This window comes from Cucurbita maxima, unplaced genomic scaffold (genome assembly GCF_002738345.1).
Source record: "Cucurbita maxima cultivar Rimu unplaced genomic scaffold, Cmax_1.0 Cma_Scf00023, whole genome shotgun sequence".
NCBI lineage: Eukaryota > Viridiplantae > Streptophyta > Magnoliopsida > Cucurbitales > Cucurbitaceae > Cucurbita > Cucurbita maxima.
Window position 1 is genome coordinate 3,092,180 of NW_019272039.1, and position 25,333 is coordinate 3,117,512.

A 25,333-nucleotide genomic window follows, 5' to 3' on the forward strand; every position below is an offset into this window, starting at 1 on the left:
CTATGAAGGTTGCTTTGCTTTGCTTTGCTTGCCTCTAGATTGGGCCCCCATCCAACCCTCCTTCAACAGACTGGATTTGGAAAGCTCTGGCCCAATTCTAGTGTAAACCTCTTAAACTCTAATTAATTCACCTTTTCATATTAATTAGAAACCCAATAATGTTGCCATTTGTGCGTACAATATTCATAATAATTAGTAGGGACGACCACTTAAAGCACATAATAATTGTGGATCATCTTCATTTCATTTCATTAAAAACTAATGAAGTTGATATAAAGTTAAGGTCTTTTGGTGTACCTTGAAGTGTGATACCAAGGATTTAAAGCAAAATCCCAACACACCCTCATTATTGCCTGGATCCTCATCTAACAAGACAAACTTCATCTGGATCACAAGAGCAGGTGAGCCCACATTGCCAGGCCCATTGGGCCATACCATGTCCTCTCCAATGACCTATATTCTTCTTCTTTCTCCCACATTCCTGATCCTTCCCCTCCTTTCTTATCAAACTTAAATCACCGCAATTCTCTTATTGTTTTAATGTTATTAATGTATTTATAATTAATGATTAATGCAATTGAAATCATTTGCGGTATTAAATAATAATATTTTTTGTCTGAAACAAAAATTGTAGGCATCTTCGTCCTTGACTGCATTTAAAAGAAAGAAGACAGTGGCCATCAGATCACGTGGAGGAGGAGAAAGAAATGGGGCGGTGGTGGCACGTGATGAGTAACGGTCGGATCAAGTGGTTGTACAGGCGGTGGAAATTGGGAAACGACCGTTGCAAAATTAAATACAGCTAACTTCCTTATTAATTTACGAGGCCGGGGATCTCTGAGACTAATTAACGAATTAAGAAAATAATAATAATAATAATAATAAGTTGACTATTTATGAGAGGGAAGAAGGAAGGATGTGGAGGTGGTAAAATAATGATATCCCCAAATCAACTATTTCAATTCGCTTTTGAAATGGGCTGTCCAAGCTTATCTACTTGTAGAAACATCCACTTTATTTATTATTAATACTTTTAATTTATTAGACCCACCTGCCTAAAATATTAAACAAATCTCTGTGTAAGCATATAGTAATATGTCATTTGAATAGTGCTATATTCTCAAAGGCCAGGGAAAGGATAATTTGAATCTGATTTTAAAGGGCAAACTTTAAGAACTCCAACCACGTGGTCGGGAAAATCAAAGGCTCCGCAAAAGCGGAACTTGTTGGTGCCACTGTTGAAGGTTGTGGACGGAGTAATTCCGACCTTCCGACCTTCCGACCTTCCGACCACACCCAATTTTGAATAATTGCTTACATAATAACATCAATCCATGAACTCACTGCCCTGCCCTACGCCTATCCTCTTAATTATTTGCCAATTACCTTTTCAATCAAATGGAACAATTTCATTGCATTCTACAACTCTTATTTATGTTGTTGCCTAATTAACTATTTTAATTTCTCAGATATATTAAAGAAACATTATATTTGGTCATATTTAATTACTGGTATTCAATAATTGAACTGATTGGTCCAGTTCTGAGGAATTATTTATATTGGACCACTTAACATTAATGAGTAATTTTAATGTTCAGCGACTAATTTTCTATCGCTCGGCTCACAATTTCAACCCTTTGGAAGAGAATATTTCCATTTGTTTTTTAGTTTTATTTGAATAATAATTTAGAGAAACATTGATGATATTTTGAATATAACAAAAGTTATAAACAGGTTTATTGTAATAGGAAAGGGGATAAAATGAATGGGCGAAATTGAACCCACCGCATGCCAAAAAGCATAATAAGAGGCAGCTTTATTGTTTTCATGTCTGAGATTTTCTGGGGAAAATTGTAGGCAAAAGAAAGAAAGAGGGAGAGGAAGGGAGGATGAAGAGAGAAAGTTGGCTCATTTTCCCAGACGGTAACACCTAGATTTGGGCAGCTCAAAACTAAACATGTAATCCAAAAGATAAGATTTTGCTTTTAATTTCCTTACGCTAAACGACGGACACCCTTTTGGTTGCATGGAATAACATGATTTGTTGTCCCACGCCCCCGCCCCCTCCCTCCTCTCCCCCCCAACCTTGCGCCTTCCTTCTCCTATATATATTTATATATTTTTTTCATTTCATTTTCTCTGCTTCTATTTGTGTTTCTTATTGGATGGGAAGCCGAGAGGGACCCATTCATTAACGTCTCTTTTCCATTCAAAATAAAAATTAATTTCCCACACGTGCGCTGGAACTTCCTATTTTCCATTGTATAATATATGAGCTGGATTTAAATACACAAAATAAAATAATATAATACAATAGATCTTCTTTTCTCATTTATCATCATTATTCATATACATACATGAACGGGATACTATGTAATGTAAGTTTGTAACTTTGACCGTTTCGTTGTTTTTCCTTTTCCCTAATGCCATGATTTTATATGTGTATTATATAATATATATATATATATAAAGAAATAATAGTAATGACTGGAGGGGAGAATAAAAAATGCAAACCCGAGACCTTGAAATTTTAAAAAAAGAAACACAATCAGGAATCTGGGCGGATGGGGGTTGGGAGGGCCGTCCTAGGCCCGAGTAACCGACTCCGCCGGCTTCCCTATTCTTTCCACCAGTTCTGGGGAGAGCTTCTTTGCGGGTTTTCGTTCCTTTTTGGCTCGATGCTCGAACCCCAGCGCGTACGACACTTCCTCCGAGCTCCATCCGGCTTTACGGAGAACGTCCGAAAACCGATCTGTTTTCAGAAGCAGAGCGTCTAGAACCGCCTGGTTGTCCACCAATAACATTGCTCCTTCCAAGAATCCGGAGGCTGAGACCTGTACCATCTCCGAAATGTCCGTTTCGCTCCAACCTCCTTCCCTCAAAGTCGATCCCATTTCTTCAATGTATTCGTTTACCCATTTCGGAATCCCCGACCTCGGCATCTCAAAAAACACCCTATCCGGTGAGGAAGATGTCGACGAAGATGAGTTTCTCCGGCGGCGATCCACCACGGCGTCGCTCCAGAACTCCACCCACCTCGGTGTTCTTGCTCCGGTGTCTAGGCTCCGTCGCAAGAAGTTAGACGAGGAGGCGGCGGATTTTTCGCTGATGGACCTATGCCTTTTGAGAAGGTGGGTATCAGATTCGGAGCTCCGAAATAGGAATTCCCGCTCGAAGAAATCGGATAGATCTAAACCGCAGAAGGAGATCCGATTCTCGTCGACTGAGAATATCGGGTTCCCCGCCAGGGAGGGGTTGCAGGGAATGTAGCAATGATTGAAGAGGGGAATCAAAAGGGGCGCTCTCTTCAGAGCATTTCTCGCGACCCGTATGGCCTTCTCCGGGTCTAAGGGCCTCGGACCCCAAGACTTGGACCAGAACGTGTTCTTGGCGATTTGGATACTGATGGCCGCAATTGGAAGATCAAGCGTGGCTCTAAGATGCTGCCTGGCGCCGGAAGACCGCCAATCGGGAAACCCAGGACCCACCGGCAAACCGGCGGACAATACGGCTCTGAGATCCGGTGGGAAAGCGAACCCAAACTCGGCCTCGGCTCGAGCGAACTCGGCGACGGAAAGCCCCGGTTGCACCTCTACGCCGGCTTTGCGCAGATGGGTCATCACCTTCTCAGCCAAAGAAGAAAAGGAGAGAAGGCCAGCGCGAGGTGGGTGAGAAGGAGTGATGGCGGCAGAGGGAGCAGCTGCAGCCCGGGCGGAGAGGCGTCGAAGTCCGGCAATATGAGCCGGATTGAGACCGGCCATCCTGCGGTCGACGTCCACCATTGGGGGCCAGAAATAAATGAAGCAGCGATGAATGGAAGAAGAAGAAAAGGTATATTATGCCGAGGAAAGGATATGAAGTGAGTGGGAGAAGGGAAGATTTTGGAATGAAAAGGAAGTTGAGGTACTTATAGAGGTAGAGCTGGAAGAGGCGAGAGGTGTATGTGTGAAGGAAGTGGACCCCACCCTCAGATCAGATTTTTTAAGTGAGTGGTTTCTTCTTTTCATACAAATTGGAGTGCTTTCTAATATATATTTATATTTCTTTTTAATTCCCAAGTCCACCGCAGTAATTTCACTCCTTTCCCACCCCACCCCTCATCGTGCAATTTTCGCTTTTCCTTTTTTCTTGAAAACCGTGCACAAATCATATTTTTATTTCCAATTGACTTATTCATTCTTTTCTTTTTTTTTTTTAAATATTTACTGACCTTTACGATGCGACTTACAAAATAAAACAAAAAAAGTTTTGATTATTTGTCATCGTATTTTATTTATTTATACATATAATTAATGTCATTTTAATTTTGTTGGGAGGAGAGTGAGGACGTTTTCTTTTCATTTGCGGATCACACTTTCTTTCTTGAAATAGGATTTAATTTATTTACATAAAAAAATCAACATTATGGTACCAAAAATAGATGGCATCACATTTCGCTAAAAATAAGATTTGAATGAAATGGCACAAACTAAAAAGAACAAGAAACATATGATTGACACGTGAAGTCGTCTTATGAACGAAGTTGGAAATATGTCATTTTCACAAAATTACAACAAGATATACCTATTTGGTTGTTGGATATTGAAAATTGCTTCTTTAAAATACTTCATAGATTATGTATTTGTTAGACACAAATGGATAGTTTACATTTTTATTGTTTTATAATGTCCATTAACTTTTGAAATGAAATTGATGTTTGGTGTTGCATCTATTCCGTTATAGTTGAATTGATAAAATTCATAATTATTAGATAAAAAAATAAATGTTCATAAATATATTCACCTTTAAAAAAAAAAAGAATTAAAACTTGTGAGATGTTTTTTTTGTAGTAAAAAATTATTTATATAAAAGGTTAATTGTTAACTATTTTAGACTTCTCGGCCCTCATAACAAATATCTAACGAACAAATCCATTGTTTTGGCTATCATTTTTTTTAGATGTGAGCATGGAATAAAAGCTAAAACATGTTTAATTAATTTAAAATTTGGATTAAGACATCTAACTATTCAAAAAGTCACCTTTTAAACCAATTAGAATAAAACCAAACTTGATTTGATAATACATTAATTTATAAGTATTCAATAAATTATTTGAACATGATTTCATTAGAAGCTCATCGCTATCAATAGGTTTATAAGCATTAACATAGGAACGAAATGACTAATGAGCACAAGAGATTTGTTTTCTATCGTTTGAATTAATATTGATTTAGAGCAAAAACAAACAAATAAGTATTGAGTCAAAAAAAGCTTTCAACAAATAGACAAACAGCTTTCTATGGATGGTTTTTTTTTTCTTCTTTTTAATATTGGTTATGAATTGATTTTAATTATAAACAAAATATATTAATAGATGAGTTTTAATGAAAGCCAGAATTGCAAGTTGCACAAGGACTTCGGAAGGGGGGGGGGGGAAATGGAGCAATAACTTTAGAATAGATCCAAAGTTAGGGTAGCTATGAGAAGAAGGCAGAGTGAAATAGATTTGTAGGGGCTTTTAGGTTATGGACCAAAATGTGTAATAAATACAAAGCTCACCAAACATTTTCTTAAGCTACAAAAGTCTCATGGAAAGTCACCATTGTTAACCTAAAGTGGAACCACATGTCCACTCTAAAACCCATGCTGTGGTGTTTGCTTTACTCTCCTCAAGTCTTTTTCCACTAGCCTTTTCTAGCCTACAAGATGGGATTTGGGTCCATTTTTTCCCCACCCAAAATACACAATAGGTATCCGAGTTATTAATTGAAATGCGATATGTGGTCACCACGTTTCTTCAAAAACTTGTCATTGGAAGTGAAGGTGTGAGTGGGATTGGCTGCTTCAATTGCTGTGGCCAAAGGACGGACCACAGCCTGATCCTGAAAGGTCGATGAAAGAAACCCAATGTCTTGGGGTTGTGTTTCTGTTTCTTATTATGATCGCAGAGTTTTCTCGCAATAAATTCATTTCAGGTTCTAAAGTGAGGTAACTCTCACCACACGTACACAAGCTCTCGAGTTCGACACGTGAGTAGGACTTTGAATTTTGGAGCCATAATTTATTTGGTCATTACCAAGAGTCAAACATGCATCATCTACTTTTGGTCCACACTCATCTAGCACCAATGTAATATTAGATTCTCTATTTTCCTTTTCTTTTTCTGTTTCTTTTCTCCTTCGAAAAGACTTATTTAATATATACCTTAATCATTTTATTTTAACTTCCGGGTAAGTTTTGGTATTAACTACTCCAATCTATTCATAAAAAAATTATTGATCTATGTAACAAAAGATAGCATTTTTTTTTTCTTCTTATCCTTTATTCTTGTCATATTCCAATAGTGCTTTCGAAAGAACTTGTTTGCCTTAACAACGACCGCATTCACATAAGGCTCTAACACAAATAAATGACTACCATTTTCATACAATTTCACATATTTGAATTAAAAAAAAAAAGTTTTGAAAATAATTCAAAATTATTTGAATGAATTAAATTATAGAAAATAGGTTTTTGAAAAATAAGCTTGGGTTTTCGATGTAATGGTAGTAGTTACGTATTAGGAAGTTAAAATATGATTAATTAGTCATTAATTAATTTGTTGGAAGAGTGTCAAACATCTAATATAAGTAACAGGTCTAGAGGGTAGAGGTATGATAAAAGATAATAACAATAATAATGATAACAATAAAGAGGGAGAGAGGGAGAGAGGAAGAGACATACAAGCACACGAGTCTTCCTGATGAAGATTTATTTGAGAAAAGTAAGTTGAATGAGATTAAGGATGTTGACATTAATAAATTGATTTAGCCCTTTTTAAAATATTATTTGTAACGGTAGTAAGAAAATATTGAATAATATAAAAAAATAAAATAAGTGAAAAAAATTGGGGCACTCGTGTGTGGTGATCACTTTGGGGTTGGTACCCACTTTTACCAAAGCCAATCATCAAATGTTATGCACACGCACAGTTAAAAGCTATAAATTAAGGGGTGCGATGGGGATTGAGTACGCATCTCTTCATGCGTGTCATTAAAGAATGAGGTTAAAGTTTATTTTTTTATTTTAAGGAGTGCACTTTGCTTTACCCACAGCCTGCTTCAAGTTCAAGGCATGTAAAACCTAAACCAAAACTTTAAAGCTTGCTACTTGCATTATTATTATGCTTTTTTATTTTTTTATTACAACTTTTCTACTTTGATATAATATTAAGTTATATATATCTCTATACTAATCTGATAATTCTTTATGACTTTTATTTATTTTTTGTTTCATCTAAAGTACTTAAATACTAGTAGGGATGATTGTTGTTCTATTTAAGCATATGAAAAAATTGGTGGAGGTGTTAAATTTGTGTAGGGAGCAGTTTGGTGGGGGGGGGGGGGGGGGGGGGGGGGGGGGGGGGGGGGGGGGGGGGGGGGGGGGGGGGGGGGGGGGGGGGGGGGGGGGGGGGGGGGGGGGGGGGGGGGGGGGGGGGGGGGGGGGGGGGGGGGGGGGGGGGGGGGGGGGGGGGGGGGGAGAATCAGAGATGCCTGGAGAGAGTTAGACAACAGTGGAAAATCCAAAATTGCTTACGTTTGGAGGTCCCCCCAACTCTCCCCCTTTTCATTTGCCCCCTGGGTTGTCGTGAAGCAAAAGAAAAAAAAAAATAGTGGTATAAATAGTCTAATCAATTTTCAGACAGAAGTCCCATATTTGAAGAGTTTTAGAAGCAGAAACTTTGTGTGTTAAACTATCATGATACAGTTATAGATTATTCGAGAACATCTGGTTGTTGTTGGCTTACCAAATCAATGACTTAATCAATCATCACTATTAGTTCTTCTGGAGAGTATGGCCTTTTCACGCAGTGGTTGATATGTAGAGAGTTTAGTTTTAGGGACAGGCGTGAGTGTGTGTGCGTGTGTGTGTGTGTGTGTAGTGAGAATGTTCAGAAAATTACTCCAACAACAACGGGAGATGAAGGATGAAAGGAAGAACATTCCATGCAGAAGAGAGTTTCAAAATTCAAAGGGAAACTGACACCAAAAGTGCCAATTCAAAAAAGCCCAATGCTTTGGCTGTCAAAACTCAAAACACCACCCCCTCGCTGCACGTCCCATCTGCCTTGCCTTTTACTTTTCTTTACACTTGCAAACTTACCCTACCCCAACTACAGAGCTACACATTTAAGTTTTGACCAAGCTACACTCACATTACTGTTTACTTATGGAGTTTCACGCAAAAGGTTCATTCATTTCAACCAAAGTCATTGGAATAATAATGCACATTTAAGATCCGGGAGAGCTACACATTTAAGATTTATGTTTAAGAGTTTTAAGTATCATATGATTGTTTGACTGAGTGCCTTCTGCCATCTGTTTTTAAAAACTTGAATGGAATCCACGTATCCAAGCATTGTACAAGGATTTTCTTACTTGCAAATTGAGTTAAATCTTGAAACTATCTGGGGGAGAGAGAGCCAGAGAGAGAAAAGTTGGGATAAAACCTCTCAAAAAGCTGATTCTATGTTGGCCACTCAAGTCATGTATCTTGCAGAAATAATCTGAACCATATTTCAATTTAACCTACACAGAATCTTTTTTTTTTTTTTTTTTTTTTTTAAAGAACCTTCTTTTGAAAGAGTTGTGAGAATCTAGTAGAAATTCAAACCACTGGAAATTGAATTAAAAAGCTTGTGTATTGGCACCATCATTTGACTTTGCTGCAGAAGCAATAATCATATATCATGTGTTGTAACAGATAAATAAACAGCAAATTTAAGAATTTTGAGTCTAATTGCATTGAATCAAAGAAAGGGAGTGGATGATAGAGGAGTGTAATAAGGGAAATCGACACCGCATCAAACACGTGCATCAAATGAAATTACAATGTGTTCTTATCTATAGTTATTATTTGTGGGCCTAAAGAAGGTTTGTTTAATGAGAACGATGTCTTTGACTTTGTTGTAATGACAGTTTAGGCACTTACCTTTCTTCGTTCTTCATATTTTTTAATTTGATGTTACAATGGATAATGTTGTTTTACTAGAACGCCCATAAAATTTATGAGATTTGATTTCTATGTTTTATTTTAGGCACATATTGGTGGATTGCAAATTTTGATCTAATGTTAGTAGTTAATTTAAATTAACAATAAATAAATATGAACCCAATTACAATTTTAAATCTTAAATAAGCTATCAATCACACATTAAAAAAAATTACAACTTAAAAATTCAGAGAGGAAGTTGTCCAAATCTGTACCAGAATTTGGTAATCTCCTAACCTGAATCAAACCGGCCCAAAAGGCGGTTTTTAGGGTTTCTTCAATTTTGGATCGGACTGCCACTCTGAGCATCGTTCACTCTCTCTGCCGCTCGCATTTCTTGTCTCACTCGCACTAAGCCGCCGTTGCCCTCGACTACTCGCCTGCCATCGCCATCTACTCATTACACTCTTGCTCCTTATTTGAAATTTCCCTGTCTCCGTCGATTCTCAGCATTTTCTGGGTCTCTCTGCTCGTTTATTTGGTATGTAATCATCTATTAATCCTCACTTACGTTTGTTTAAACCAATAATCTCTCATCTCACATTTGTTGAAGCTGTTATTTTGAACTGGGTTTGCTGTTGTTGCTATCATTTTGAGCTGATTATTGTTGGCTGCCTTGATTCATCTTCTTCACTTTCGTTTGATTTAAACTGGATTTTTCGTTGCCATTATGTCGCTTCCCGTTTCTTTCTTCTTTTCCTTTAGAAGATTCATCTTTTTATTGCTGTTACTTTGTTTCCTATTCCTCTCTTCAATTCGATTGTTGGATCGAATTCATCGAATTAAGAACAACCAGCGACAATTGCCTGATTTTTATTTGGGTTTAAATCAGAGAACGTCACTTTCCCCTAGACCCAAGCTTATATTTGGGTTTAAAGAGACTATATGCATTACTTTCCTATTCCTTTCTTCAATTCGATTTTTATTTGGGTTTAAAGAGACTATATACATAAAGAAGAGAAGAAAGTTGTTGTGCGCCATCATGCCACAACCTTCAATGCTCTGATACCACTTGTTGTGTCATAATGCCACAACCTTCAATGTTCCTATACTACTTATTGTAACGGAATGTCACAACTAAAATGTTTTGATACCCAATTGTTGTAGTGGAATGCCACAACTGAAAATGCTATGATACCTAATTGTTGTAGTGAAATGGCCCAACCACAAATGCTATGATACCCAATTGTTGTTGCGGAATGCCACAACCAAAATAATCTGATACCAAATTGTTGTAGCAAAAGAAAGAAGCAATATCGACCGCACTCACACACCCACAAATAAAATTTAAACAAAGAGACACAAAGATTTATGTAGTTCAGAGAGAAGGAATTCTCCTACATCCACCGGTGGTAGCCAATTAGTATAACCAAAGTGTTTATAAGTGTATCTCTCACACTCTCACACTCTCACACTACGTCTCTCTTACAAAGTTCCTCCCAATTGTCTCTATAAAAATACAAAATAACAATGACTTCACATGATTCCACACGACTCCACACCCCCAAAAAAATGTTAGACAAGCCTTTATATAAGCATAACAATACTAATTCTCATACATGAACCAAATGAGAATATGAATAAAAAGGTTAGTTCTTATGAACTAAATGAAAGTTAATAACTAAAATAAATAAGAATATTAATCAAAATGGTTATAAACTAAATGAGATTTAATAATCAAAATAAATGAGAATCATGACAATTCATCTTCATGAAAATTTACAACAATCTCCACCTTGTCAGAAGATTTCCAAGCAGATAACCGATCTCCATTATCGTGATTCCATTGAGATAGTATATGCTACCTTTTCTAGGCTTTCTAATTACCATCAAAACTCCACTAGCTACTTTCAAATTCCCTTATTTCAGAGTGATACGAGAATCATTCCCATCCAAGACACCAAGGGAAAGATTTAAGAAATCTTTGTTAGGACTATAGACACAATCTTTGTTGGTTATTTTCGTCATTTATTTTGCTCAACAAGTGGTATCAGAGCGCCAAGTTGTGGTATTTGGGGTAATGTGAAGGATTTAACCTCATCGACCACTAGATGTGCTCATATTCACCATCAATTTCCGAAGATAGGTTTCTCATCACAAGCTTGTTTATTTGTTCTTGGAAATCATATTTCCAAGATTTGTGATAATTTCTATCCATTCGAATTTTGTTGGCTTTGGTTGCTCAATTTAATTTTGAGCTTGCACAACTTGGTATGAAAAAACTGTTTTCTTGTTTGGAGATTTTGAAGAAGAAATATATATGACACTAACCCTTTGATTTTCAAGTAGTTGTGTAACAACATTTGACATACGGATTGAAGAAATCTTTGTATGGGCTGTAGGTGATATTTGTTATTGGAAATCATATTTCTAAGATTTGTGATAATCTCCATCCATTTGGGTTTTGTTGTGGTTGCTCAATAATTTTGAGCTTGCACAACTTGGTATGAAAAATTGTTTTTTTGTATGGAGATTTAGAATTAGAAATATATATGACACAGCCGGTTGCTTTTCAAGTAGTTGGACAACAACATTTGATACGTAGATGGAAGAAATCTTTGTATGATGTGAGGTATGTCCTAACTAAGATTTCTTAATTTGATTTCCCTTGGTGCTTTGGATGCGAATGGTTCTCATATCACTTTGGAATAAGGAAATTTGAAAGTAGCTTGTGGAGCTTCGACAATAATTAGAGGGACTAGAAGAGGTAGCATATACTACCTCAATGGAAACACGATAATGGGGATTGGTTATCTGCTTGGAAATTTTCTGACAAGGTGGAGATTGTTGTATATTGTCATGAGATGAATTGTCATAATTCTCATTTATTTTGGTTATTAAATCTCATTTAGATTATTACCATTTTGATTAATATTCTTATTTATTTTAGTTATAAATTTCCATTTAGTTCATAACCATTTTGACTAATATTCTCATTTATTTGGTTCATGGATGAGAATTAGTATTGTATGCCTATATAAAGGCTTGTCTAGCATTGTTTTGAGGTGTGGAGTCATGTGAAGTCATTGTTATTTTGTATTTGACTAGAGGCAATTGGGAGGAACTTTGTTAGAGAAACTTTGTAGTGTGAGAGATACCGAAGTAAACACTTTGGTTATAGTGACTGACTATCACCCATGGATGTAGGAGAATTTCTTCTCTCTGAGCTACGTAAATCTTTGTGTTTCTTGGTTTAATTTCTGCTTGTGGGTGTGTGAATGCCATCGATTTTGCTTCCGCATTTAGGCTACAACAATTGGATATCAAAGCTCTTTGGTTGTGCCATTTGAGCACAACAAGTGGTATCAGAGCTTTTGAAGGTTGTGGAATTATGGCGCACAACAAGTGGTATCAGAGCTTTTGAAGGTTGTGGAATTATGGCGCACAACAAGTGGCATCAGAGCATTTGGTTGTGGCATTCCACTACAACAATTGGGTATCGAAGCATTTTTTGTTCGTGCATTTTGCACAACAAGGGTAAGTTAATTGACCATGACTTTCAGTATAATCCGAGTCGAGACTGGGATCCCCGAGTGAGTAAATGCTTTTTTTCCATTGAAATGATAATAAGATTGGGTTATATCTTTTGAGCCCCTCCCACCTTCTAATCCTTCATTACTTTGTTTAGAATCTGTGAAGTTTTATATAAGAGCAGGAGTTTCTGTGATGCATGAGTGAAAATGGGCATAGATTTTATTTTTTCTTTGTAGTTTAACCAGTCCTTGAGATTATTTGATACTTATGAAACTGCAGTGATATATTTTATCTGTGGTCTTATAAATAGTTCATAAGAATTCATAATGGGTTACTCGGTGAAATTGAATATCAAGGAATCGACTTGCTATATTTTGCATCCCATTCTCAAGGACTAGAGAAGCACAACATCAGGGATATGTTCCTTGTAGGTCAATAATATCGACTCAATATGTCCAAAAAAAAAAAAAGAAGCTCAAACTGACAACCAAATCAAGGGCTTTGATTGATCAGGTTGTTGAGCATTTTTTGTTATTGCCTTTCACCCTCATCCATCATCAGTTAAAGTCCCTAAAACTCAGGATGCAGATTAATAAAAGCTTAACTCAAACCAAAACTTGAGTGAGATCATTATAAGATTGTCCAAAAGTTTAAATTGCTTCAATCCCTCGATTGCCAAGGAGTCTAAGGTGCTTCCTTAATATCAAAGTATTCAGTAGATGGAAATATTCTAGGTGGTTTCCAAAAAGTTGAGTTGATGGAAGTAGTTTTGTGAGATTCTACGTCGTTTGGAGAGGGAAACAAAGCCTTCCTTATAAGGGTGTGAATAGTAGAGCGTTTTAAAACTTTTAGGGGAAGCCGTTGAAGGGAAAACCTAAAGAGAACAATATATGTTAGTGGTGGGCTTGGATGTTACAAGTTCTCTTCATCCAAATTTTTTTTTAGAGGTTTAACTTTTTTAATTAATTCACAGACTTATTCTTGTACAAATGAGACTTCTAATCAAAGTCATTCTATTCCTACTCTGTTCCCCTTTCACTTTTCTGTTCGTGCAGCATCAAGGGAGAAGAGAGCTGATGGTGGAAGTATGGTGGTCGCTCTTGGGGGCAGCTATTCCAGCAGTAGTTGCAGGGCAAGCATACATAATGAGAAGAAGGCATTCCGAGGAACAAAAAATAAAGACCGCCAGGGGAAGGGAGAAGAATCCAGATGACATTTTTGTCTGTGAGAGGGTCTGCACATCAAAGCGAATGTTGAAAAAGGTAGGCTCTTTCTCAAAAGACCCGATTCCCGACACTTGCGTGACTGTGTGTGGAGTATCCGAGCTTGATGCCTGCACGGATGCCTGTGCTCGCACTGTCTGTGTGAATCAACATCAAGTGCCAAACTGGAATGACATTTGTCTTAGGAAATGCCAGAGTGAATGTCTTAAGCTTTCGGCTTCACATTCATCTTAGTGAAATGATATGATGTGTAAATGCTGCAATTTTTGGATGCATACCGTGTATTGCATTTTGGAACTTCTGGTTTTCTGGAGATGATGTGAAATGTTATTCTCAATTTATTTACTCAGGTTTTTCTTGCTGGATAATGTCCCGTGGAGTCGGATGAGATGCCTTCAAAATCGTATCAGTCTGCCACTAATAGTTTTGGCCATAGAAAGGAATTATGTATCCATGGATGAGGAAGAACAGGTTGACCGATTTGAAATATGAATCGACTGAAATGGCCTGTCTTATTAAACTGCCGTCAATCAAGGCGGCTCAACAAATTTTTTTAGTTGGATTGAAAGCAGCTTTTGCCACCCATTCAGATTTACTCACCAAAAAAGAAAAATCTTTTTTTTTTTCTTCTTCTTTCTGAAAGTAACCCCCGTCTTCCTGATTGGTCTGATATTCAATTTCGTTTCCCTATATTTTCCAACTGTTTGGTGGCCAACCTTACGCATCTTAATCGTACACATCGAACTAATATACAAACACCCCGAAAACTAAAAAAATATAAACATGGAATTCAATCATAGCATGTGGTAAATTGTTAATTTTGACAAATCTGAGAAGTTGATGAATTGCTCAACTTTCCAAATTTAGATTTCAAATTTGTATTTGAAGGGGGGTAATAAATAAACCCCACGCACCAAAACAGAACAAAAATGGTAAGCGTGTTAGCAGCAATAATCATTGCCAAATTCCTCTAATCGTTTTGCTGTTGATTCTGCAGAGATTTCGCAGGTGATTTGGGGTGAAGTTTATCAAAGTTCAAATTCACACACTCTTTGGCGGCAAACAAAGGGAATTCTAACATGACGAACCAAACTTGGGGAAAAAAGATAGAAGCACGACGACAGGTCAGCTTGACGAGGACCAGCCATATTAAAGTTGCAAGTCTTTCCCCTCTGGCCCACCGCCACTACCCCCCTACCCGACCCACCCTTTATTCCTCCTTTTATCCACTCTCTTAACAATCCCCTCATAATTACATCTATTATCCAACTCCGGCGAGGTCTCCGGACCCCCGGCGGTGCTTTCATGTCGGGATCTGCCGACCAACGTAAGCCGCCAATCGCTCGGCCTTTCCCACTCTACAAGCAGCTGTCATGGTCGCCTGACGCCGACCGTGAGGATGCCTGGCTCCGTCGCAAAGCCCAGAGCAAGATGCGGCGGAGCAAGAGCGTGACCGACGACGACCTCGAAGAACTCAAAGCCTGCGTGGAGTTGGGTTTCGGATTCAACTCGCCAGAGGTGGACCCTCGACTTTGTGAAACTTTGCCGGCGTTGAGCTTTTACCAGGCCGTCAATAAGAACTACAATCACTCTCTCTCCAATTCGTCGGCGTCTCTCTGTTCTTCCCCTGGGTCCGGCTCTGTTTCTCCATCCGCCCAGAGCAGCCCCGCCGCCATAATCAGCCACGGTATGTTACCTCCCTTTTTTTTTTTTTTTTACAACCTCTAATGAAATTGAATAGAGAAAATTATATGAATCTTATTGTTTTGATTTTGGTTTTTCTTGTTCTGATTGGATGCTTTGGAAATTTGGAACTGGGTTTTCAGGGGAGAATCCGCAGACGGTGAAAGCAAGGCTGAAACAATGGGCGCAGGTTGTTGCTTGTTCAGTACGGCAGTATTAATTCTTCCTAATCAATTTCAACTCCAAATTTGCATTATGTTTTTTATTTTTCCCGTCAAACTTCCGTTTTTGACTTGACTATAAATTCTAATCAATACATACACATTTAGATTGAATCCTGAATTACCCAAGTTGTTCGTTTCTTGAATTCTGTGTGTTCCGAAATTCTGTTGTGGAAGGCACTCCAATGTCAGATTTATTAAATTGGAAGAATTGGGTGGAAGCTGGTTGTATCTTCCACGCCTTCCTTCTTCATGTTGATGAGATGTGTTTCTGATGTTTGTGTCTTCATATGATCTCTAGGAATTGAAGGCTACGTCTAAAATTGTTTAGTTGTTTTTTATTAATTAATAATTTATTAGTATTACAACCATACTCATGGTGGATTAGTTTTAGTGGGCTATGAAAAGAAATGATGTGGAAATGGAACATTCAACTTTGGTCGTTAACAAAACAAATAGATGCTTTATTCTTAAAGTAATGCTCGTGTTTGCATGTTATGGAAGCCAATGACTTTTTAATACCTTAGATTAAATCAATCTATGTAATCTCAATTATTTACAATTTTGTTCTTCAAAATTTAGTTTTGGGTCTCTTCCGTCTCTTAAAAATATTTTATACTCACAAATATCATTTATAAAATAACTTCAAATTTTACACTTTTGATAGACATAAAATTCAAATTTATATCTAATATTTTTTTTTTGAATATCAAATTTGTGATTCACCTCACAAAATAAAAAATTTTAAAAATTTAGAGTTCCATTGATACAAAATTGAACGACAACAAATAAAAATAATAAAAAAAAAAATTAGTCGACAAATAGTTTGGTTCACATGTAATTTGGGATTGTGTAGTGTTTGTATTTCGATTTTCATAAGCTGATTTTGATGTAATCATAAAAAATTAAATTAAATTAGATTAAGATATGTGGATGAGATTCATGGAAGCAGATGGCTTATAAGGTTGGAGAAGGGGTGGCAGACTATTAATTAATGGGGCCTTGATGGAAAGCCCAATTATAGGAAAGAATTGAATTATAAGGGAAGCCCAGTTAGATGGAAAGCCCAATTATAGGAAAGAATTGAATTATAAGGGAAGCCCAGTTAGATGGAAAGCCCAATTATAGGAAAGAATTGAATTATAAGGGAAGCCCAGTTAGATGGAAAGCCCAATTATAGGAAAAAATTGAATTATAAGGGAAGCCCAGTTAGATGGAAAGCCCAATTACACGGAAGAATTGAATTATATGGAAAGCCCAATTATAGGAAGAATTGAATGATATGGAAAGCCCAATTATAGGGAGAATTGAATTATATGGAAAGCCCAATTACGGTGAAGAATTGAATTATAAGGTGTAATGCTTGTAATCCGTCTTCAACTAAATCTTCTAACTTGTATTCAATTCATTCCATCTCTCTAAATAAATGATTATATCATTGTCTAATATTTACTCGTTTCAATAATTAATTTTAAAAAGTAATTATTAATTATTATTAAGCTAACCAAATTTGTTAATTAGTAGGTAAGACACAAAATATTATCTCCAAATTTATGGTTTAATCTCGCGTACCATGTCGTACTACAAAAAGTTGACAAAGAAATATACGTAACGTATGTAATGATTTTGTTTCCCAAACAAATTAACGAAAGAGAGTGCAAAATCTACCTACCTACCTTACAAAGTTATGTATCTCGTAATTAAATGTACCGTACTGTACGAAATCATATATCTCGTAATCAAAACATACGTTACTAAGTTACGTCATTCTAATCAACACCGCGACAACAACACTCCATCCATTTCCAAAAGAGGAAAGGGGGTAATTCCAATTTCCGCTTACGTCATTGACATCTTTTTTGTCGTTCTTGATAAGATTTGCTATCTTTAATTATGTAACGGCACCTGAAACTTAGATTCGCTCAATAATGGTATATTCGGTTATTCACCTAGATTCCAAACATTTTCTTCATTTATAACGGTCAATAAATTTGAAGAAGCGAAAGATGTTATTAAATAATAACAATTATGGGTTAGTGTAAGAATGACTATGAATGAGATGCAGTAGTAGGGTGACAAGTACTTATTTATTAGGATGAGAGGGTAAGATAGGTTTGAATGTGGTGTAATTTTTGATAAAGTTTTGCATAAATTATTAAAGGAGTTAATTATCCATTTTAGGCAGAAGAAAATGACATTATAAAGATTGAAGTCCCATAATTGAAAGGTTACATATTGTTAACTTAATTAAAGTATAGTGTTATTGTAGGGATGAATATGTAAGTGTATTAGAGAGAGTAATTAAAGTATAGTGTTATTATAGGGATGAATATGTGAGTCGATAAGAGTGAATAATACAAAAAGGGGAGGGTTTCCATATTTTGTGTGAAGGAAATGACAAAGAAGAGAGGATGGAAAATATGGGATTACAATTTAGGGTGACAGAAAGGCAACCATATTATGTGGTTATACGGTTACGGAGCAGCCTGTTTGACAGATGTGAAGCCAAAAATAGGGAAAACAGCGCCATATTTGAATGGGTTAAGGGGAGAAGGGGGGGAAAAGGAGGGAAAGGGAGGGAAAACCTCCGCACCCTCACCCCCTTCGGCATGCTTGTAAACTGTATGGACAACACAGATTGAACGTCTAATTACGACGCACCATCTACGCTACCTTTTTATGCACTCTTTTATTTATCTCAACGGCTTTCCAATTCAAGCCTTCTTTCTCCTCCTTTTTTTTTAAGAACAAAACAACAAAATGAGGAGCCTTCTCATGCCTTTTTCCCCCCCACCCACACGGATTAAGCAATGCAATACCCCTCTCAAAACCCCTTCATACTCTTGTTCTATGCAAATTACGTGTTTGCCCCCCTCAACCTCATCTTCTCAACAAACCCCAGATGGAGAAAAAAATAAATAAACATGTAACGCTCCTCTGTTTTCACGGCAAGGCGTTGGCGATGCTGCTCATTCATTCCCTTTTGTTTTGTAAAAAGAAATAGATAAATACAAATAAATATATAAAAGGCAACCCGTTCACATTTAAATTCCCGAGGGTGAAAAACTCATAGCATAACACATAACACGCCTCCCCTCCAAAATTAGAATTAAAAAAATAAATAAAAAAGACAGAAAAGAAGGAAACGGATTAGAAGGTTCGAACCAGGTTCCAAGCTTGGGTTATTACTTCCGGGTGTAGTTATTCTACCCTTCTTATCTCTAATGTCATTCTCCTCTTCTTCTTCTTTATAAAGGGGTTGAGGTTCCAAGCTTGGGAACTCCTCACCGCTCTTCTTTCTTCTCTTACAATCTAACCATCATCTAATACAGCTTCATCCATGGCTCACATCTCGCATCCCGCGCCCTTTCTGGTGAAGGCCTACCAGCTCGTCGACGATCCTGCCACCGACGACATCGTTTCCTGGAATGAAACTGGATCAACTTTCATCGTATGGAAGACTTCCGAGTTCGCTTCAGATTTGCTGCCCAACTATTTCAAGCACAACAATTTCTCTAGCTTTGTCCGTCAGCTTAATACTTACGTAACCCCTCACTCTCTATTTCTCTACAAACATTTCATTTCTTATCAACATTTCAAATTCAAGCATAACATAATAATAGCAACAATAATAATAATACATGCTTTTGTTTTTCCATCCCACCTGGAGGAGTGGAGGGTTATAAATGTCTTTTCACGCGGATGAGAACACATTTATTCAAAAGCTTTTAATTCTTTTTTGTTTGTGATTAGGGCTTTCGGAAAATCGTGCCTGACAAATGGGAATTCACCAACAACAACTTCCGTCGGGGTCAGAACGAACTCCTGTCCAAAATCCGTCGCCGGAAGTCGTCGCACAGATGCCATCGATCCAAATCCAGCGAGGGAGGCAACTCTTCCCCGTCCTACTACTCCGGGGAGGAAATCGGATCCACTTCGAGTTCCTCACCGGATTCGAAGAATCCAGGTATTGTGGACTTGGAAACAATGGCGCAACTCGCGGATCTGACCGATGAGAACAACAAATTAAGGAAGGAGAACGAGATGCTGAACCTTGAATTAGCGAAAGCTAAAGAGAAGTGCAACCACCTCGTGGCTTTTATGACTGACGATTTGAAGGTGGCGCCGGAACTGATCGACAACATCGTGAAGAAAGTGGAGAACAACAACAGCAACAACAAGGGTGCAGATCTGAAAGTGAACCGGGAGAAGATGGAGGAAGAGAGTGCAGGTGATCTGAAACTGTTTGGGGTTTGGCTGAAAGGAGGGAAGAAAGAGAAGAATAATGATAAGAATAAGACCAAAAGAGAAGAGGAGCAGAAAGTGGAGGAGTGCAGCAACGAACCGGAGGCGAAAGTGATGAAGACGGCTGAGATGGAGGAGGCATTGGCGACAACCAGCGATGCCGGCAACTGAGGAGAGAGGGCGTTTGGTACCAGTAATAATAATAATATAATAATAATAATATAATAACTACTACTTCTAAGTAGCAGTTTGTAGAGATCAAAATGTAAGAAGGGTGGAGATGATGAAAGGTAAATGGGTGTCCCATCTATTTTACCTTCAAAATCTTTGTTATGTTATCAAAAACCACATCTTTTATTCTCGTACCTTGTCTTGTTGTTCCTTTCATGGATGTATCCCCTCCTTATCCACACCTTCTATAACTAATATCAAAAACATTTTGATTGAAAGTAGCATGTCAAGTCACTACTAGTTAGTTCTTCATCCAGTCCGCCTAGAGAGCGGACCCATTGTTTATTGAGCAATTTCAATAACATTGTTGAAGTGAAACATTAAGCAATGTTCTTGTTTCTCCCTAATCGCCACATTGGACGCATTGACTGATGCTCTGTAATCTTCTCTAAGGAAGTCGTTAGAGATTCAATTTTATCGCAAGGACTGTATATGTAATATCAGAGCCTTGGTCAACTTTGATAAGTATTGATTAAATTTTCATTTTTTTTTTGTTTACAATTTAATCACTAAAATTAAATTATATAAAAGTGTCTTATATTTTTATAGTTTGTTATTAAGCAAGTAATTACTATATTGATCAACTTAGTGGGGTACTATATTAAGGAAAAAAAAAAAAGGTTCTTCCACAACTTTGACCTTTCATATTTTCTTCAAACATTAACCAAACGATGCGGTTTTGGTCCCATTAGATTCTAGTGGAAGAGCTCTACAAGATTTGTGAATGGAGAAAACTCAATCAGTGCCTACGACATGAGATGTGAGTGGCGGAAGAACCGAGCACAGGGAAAAATGTCTCGGTAAGTTCTGGAAAAAAAAAAAAACAAACAAACTCAGAACTTCAAACGCTAATAACTTACTCGTTTTTTAATGAAAAACCGCGATCTTGGTGTCTATGGGTTCAGCTTGAAGAGTACTACAACTTTGTCGAAGAAAGAAAATTCATTTGATTCTTAGAATGAGAGCTACGAGAGGCGAAAATAAGCAAGGAGAGAAGGAATTTTCTGCAAAAAAGGTGCAGAATTAAAAAAAAGTCAGAAGTGACGTCATTAAATTAGGTCATCAGTGACGGGATGATGATGTCAGCTGAACGTAAGTATAAGCCTTTTGACCTTTTAAAGCTTTCCTGAGTCCAGTTTTTTTTTCTTTTTTTTTTTTTTTTAGCCTTCATCAATTTTATTCTCTAATTAATGTAGAGCATATTTGTGGAGTTTGATGAAATTTATAATTTTTAAAGACCTAAACGTGAGCAAAATGTATCATACGAACAAAAAATATTAAATGTTACCGCACATGTTTCTTAATATATAATCTATAGAACTTTAATTTAAATAGTAACATGCCTTTAATATTATTAATAGTATGTTATAAAAAAAATTATCAAGATTTGAGCCCGGAGGAGGTTGATTTATTTTAGGTAAGAGTAGGTTAAATGTTACTTTTTTTTTTTTTTTTTTGAAAGACATGAGTTGAGCTCTGATTCAAGTGAAACTTAAATTATGACTCTTCGTCCGTATTTAGTAACTATTTAAATTACTAAGTTGAGTTTAGGTTGAACGAACTAACTTAACCTAACCTACTCTCAGGAACGAACTCTTAAAGATAGAATAAGACGGTGAATGAATGAAATTCATTTTATAAGAATTAAGAACAAACTATAAACTATCACTCTTATTTCTTCAATTTTCTTTTAGGTTGAATTTGATGTAACAGTGGACCAGAAGGGTCCTATTACACTTTGGGCCTAGATTTCCTTCTGTGTTTGTCCTTTTTATTTATTTCTCTGTCAATGAGTTAGGGTCCATGGCCCAAGTCCGTGAAGAAGTGGATCGTTAGCCTACCAAATCAAGTTTTAAACAATTTAATTAAGTAATTAGAATATATGTTAATTATTTAGTCATTAAGTAATTACTAATTATTTATTTGATAAAATTATCTGGGAAGGTAAATTAATATTATTCTTTAAAAGTTGAAAATAGAAAAATAATTTTTATTCATTCCTTCCCCTGTTCATCCTGCAATAATCATAAAACAATTTGGAAAAAAGATGTTTTTGTAAACGTTTATAAAAGAAAATGTTTTGGTGATTCTATTTTCAGATAGGATATAAAATAGAAATGGGTAGTGGGAATGGCTGCGCTTTGGCACGTGATTATATATTTTTTTGTCTTTTTGCACAAAGTAACGATGGGATGGATGTTTAGCCGACGATCGTCCTACATCACTTTCAACCACATAATAAAAACATGTCATAATGTGAAAGAGGAAGTCCTTTTCAAAATTAAATAATTAAAAAAACATTTTAAAAGCTCGGACGAATAAATTAATATTTGAGCTGTCTCGGAAAAAAAAAAAAGTATTTAATAAAAACTCTTTAATATAGGCTTTTGGTTTTATTTCAAATGAATTATCCTAAGTTGATGGCTCTATTTTTTTATTTTTTATTTTTCTTTTCTTGGACTGACTGTGGGGTTTGTGTTATTTGGTTGATGCATGAAAGAAATAAAAATTCAGATTAAACATTTTGAAAAATAGTAAAAAGAGGTGTGAACAAAATTGAATTTGTAAAGTTTTGAATTTTGATAGGACATTGAATTGTGAGTGTCAGTATCAGCCAGCTGCTAAGTCGTTGTGGTGTGGACAACTACAGTGCCGTCTTTTTTTGTTTGAATTCTTTTCAAGTCGTCAACCGTTCTCTCAGCAGTGACGCAATATTATCCTAAATTATTATTATTATTAATATTGCTATAATCTCATCAATGACCCAGTATCATCCTAATTTCTTTTTTTTTTTAATTTTTTGAACCCAAAAATTGTTTGAAAAAAAAAAGGCATAAAATAGATTTAAATTTAGAATACAAAAACTAAATAGTTTGAAAATTTCATAAATAATCTTAGTTTTTATCGACAGAAAAAAAGGATGATTGGCCAAGCAATTGCTAACATGAGTTTTTTGAAAAGAGAAATTAATTGCTATTTGAAGAGAGTTGGGTTTGTGTTATTGATAGAAAAAGGAAAAAAGTTAGGCTTGGAGAGTGTGGGACAGCGCCTTATCATTCCTCCATGCCAACCTAATTCCCACCTATGCACACGGTACACAGTACACCAAATGTGCTTTCAATCAAATCTTTCCATTTTTTATTTTAATACACCGCGTTAAGAATGAGAAATGGAAATAGAATCGAGAAGATGTGTATTCTTATTGATATTGGTAGGGACTCAGTCTAGACTTAAGGTTTGTATTTTGAAAAATAAAACTACGTTCACTTCAATTTAAAATGTAAATATGTTTCTCTTTCCTACAATTCTTTCACATATGAGTATTTATTTATTTATATTATTGTAATAGGAATTATAATTTCCATCTTTCTTTATAAAAATGAGGCTACACAGAATATTCATCTTTCTTACCTTAAAAGTTTTCAATGAGGTAATATTCTTAAGAAAGATAAACTCAAAATTACTCAATTAACCACCAATCTTCTTTAACGTTACAAATAATGAATTAAAATTAGTATTTGAAAAAAAAAAAACAAAAAAATTGACGTGAGGGCAAAGTAGTAATTGAACCAGAAGAGAGGAGAAAGCAGGATGAAGTTACACGTGTACCATAAAGTAGAAAAGAGAAAGGACATGGAGGCGCCACGACAGCAGAAATAAATTGAGTTCCGGCTCGAGAATTGTAAAGGTGGTGAGACTTCTTTGGTTGGAGCTGCCAACGTCACACATCAACGAAGCTGGTCTACGTGTCCTCTCCGCAGTTTGGGCAAACTTGGAATCCCACTCTGTAATCCAAATTCCGTCTTGGATTTGCCCCACGTGCCGACCTCCACTCCTTCTGTCGTATAAACCGTGTGTAACTGCCACGTAGACTCTCCACCAAAATCTTTACACATACAAATTCCTTCGCCTCCCTTCGCCCTCACTCACTCACTCACCATTTTCCACTTCCAACTACAGCTCTCACACTTTCCAAGAAAACGGATGTCTGGTTCTTCCGGAGATTTGGATTCTGTTCCGTTTCATTCGACGTGTAAATTAGCAGTTGAAGAGGAGCATTCGATCATGGTTTCGGCACTGACACACGTGGTCAGCGACGGCAGAATTGGGCTAACCCACACCCAGTACCAGCTTCTAGCAGCTTTTGACGACGCTCAGCTTCCAGCTATTGAACTCTGGTTTCCCAGTGGCGACACGTGCGAGGTATGCCGGATTGTTGGCTGCTTGGGATGCAACTATTTCCAAGACGGAAATTATAATCATAATCATAATCACAATCAAATTCAAAATGTTGTGCCGGTAGAAGAAGATGAGGAGAAAGATCAAGATGAAGAGAAGAAAATAATTGTGGGCAATAAGAAGAGAAGGATGAAGAGGACATTCAGGGGAGTGAGGCAGAGGCCTTGGGGGAAATGGGCAGCCGAGATTCGTGACCCGAGACGGGCCACCAGAGTGTGGCTAGGCACTTTCGACACAGCAGAGCAAGCGGCGAGGGCTTATGACAGAGCTGCCATTGAGTTCCGTGGGGATAAGGCCAAGCTCAACTTTCCTGCTTCAGATTACCAAACCACAGAGCAGGAAGAGAAACCCAAATTGGAAATCCAGGAATGACGGCCCTTCTTTATATACTTCCGTATATGGAAGCTTCTTAATTAATTAATTAATTAATTAATTAATTTAAGTTTTTTATTTTATTTTAGAAAAAATAGAGGTACAGCTCCACAGGGAGGGCTGCATCCGAAATGTGGCAGCCTTGTTCTGCGTTTTTATATATGATACAAGGCATCTCCATCTCTATGTTAGTTAACTAAAATCAAGGAAGATGTAGAGGATGGGAGCATTTGGGGCTCTAAGTTAAGAACATGTGTTTGGATGAGCTCAGCTACGTCACTATCAGTCTTGCAGTTGAACTGTCAATCTATAAAAGGAATAAAATGAATATATGTTCTTTTCCCTCCAACAAGTCAACGAACTGCGGCAGGTTATAATAGAATTCAAGGCCAAAAAAAGGAAAAAAAGATATTATATAGTCCAGGCTGGATTTAGTTGTGGACGGCGGTGAACCACCCAGCTTTACGAGATGTTTTGTTGTACATTTCAGGTGTGGGTCAACTGTGGCACTGGACTTGGTTCTTTTTCATTGTGGATTCAGTTTTAAAAGACAGAGTCAAAAGCCAAAATTACGCGAAGTCCATGTCGTATCATTTTACTAAATCTAATTGGTCAAAGATTTTTCATGTAAAACGA

General features: G+C 36.8%; 5 protein-coding genes across 8 annotated transcripts; 4 read left to right on the forward strand and 1 right to left on the reverse strand.

Moving 5' to 3' along the window:
• Positions 1 to 2,301: 2,301 nt before the first annotated feature.
• Positions 2,302 to 3,958, reverse strand: LOC111496893. Its single transcript, XM_023147446.1, has one exon. The coding sequence runs from the start codon at positions 3,780 to 3,782 to the stop codon at positions 2,586 to 2,588; it is 1,197 nt and encodes a 398-aa protein (XP_023003214.1). The 5' UTR covers positions 3,783 to 3,958; the 3' UTR covers positions 2,302 to 2,585.
• Positions 3,959 to 9,218: 5,260 nt separating this feature from the next.
• On the forward strand, positions 9,219 to 14,066 carry LOC111496896 (uncharacterized protein At5g64816). 4 transcript variants are annotated; one of them, XM_023147453.1, is made up of 3 exons: positions 9,219 to 9,490; positions 12,256 to 12,486; positions 13,539 to 14,066. In XM_023147453.1, the coding sequence occupies exon 3, from the start codon at positions 13,560 to 13,562 to the stop codon at positions 13,938 to 13,940; it is 381 nt and encodes a 126-aa protein (XP_023003221.1). In that variant the 5' UTR covers positions 9,219 to 9,490; positions 12,256 to 12,486; positions 13,539 to 13,559; the 3' UTR covers positions 13,941 to 14,066. The 4 variants fall into 4 exon arrangements, with proteins under 4 accessions (XP_023003221.1, XP_023003220.1, XP_023003219.1 ...); XM_023147452.1 differs by lacking the exon at positions 12,256 to 12,486 and adding an exon at positions 12,840 to 12,927 and having other exon boundaries at positions 13,505 to 14,066; XM_023147451.1 differs by lacking the exon at positions 12,256 to 12,486 and having other exon boundaries at positions 9,219 to 9,494.
• Positions 14,067 to 14,643: 577 nt separating this feature from the next.
• LOC111496895 lies at positions 14,644 to 15,863 on the forward strand. Its single transcript, XM_023147449.1, has 2 exons — positions 14,644 to 15,393; positions 15,533 to 15,863. The coding sequence occupies exons 1-2, from the start codon at positions 15,012 to 15,014 to the stop codon at positions 15,607 to 15,609; spliced, it is 459 nt and encodes a 152-aa protein (XP_023003217.1). The 5' UTR covers positions 14,644 to 15,011; the 3' UTR covers positions 15,610 to 15,863.
• A 3,035-nt stretch (positions 15,864 to 18,898) lies between these two features.
• On the forward strand, positions 18,899 to 20,220 carry LOC111496894 (heat shock factor protein HSF24-like). Its single transcript, XM_023147447.1, has 2 exons — positions 18,899 to 19,154; positions 19,364 to 20,220. Exons 1-2 carry the CDS (start codon positions 18,951 to 18,953, stop codon positions 20,024 to 20,026), a joined length of 867 nt encoding a protein of 288 aa, XP_023003215.1. The 5' UTR covers positions 18,899 to 18,950; the 3' UTR covers positions 20,027 to 20,220.
• A 3,800-nt stretch (positions 20,221 to 24,020) lies between these two features.
• Positions 24,021 to 25,324, forward strand: LOC111497034 (ethylene-responsive transcription factor ERF109-like). Its single transcript, XM_023147650.1, has one exon. The coding sequence runs from the start codon at positions 24,071 to 24,073 to the stop codon at positions 24,695 to 24,697; it is 627 nt and encodes a 208-aa protein (XP_023003418.1). The 5' UTR covers positions 24,021 to 24,070; the 3' UTR covers positions 24,698 to 25,324.
• Positions 25,325 to 25,333: the final 9 nt, after the last annotated feature.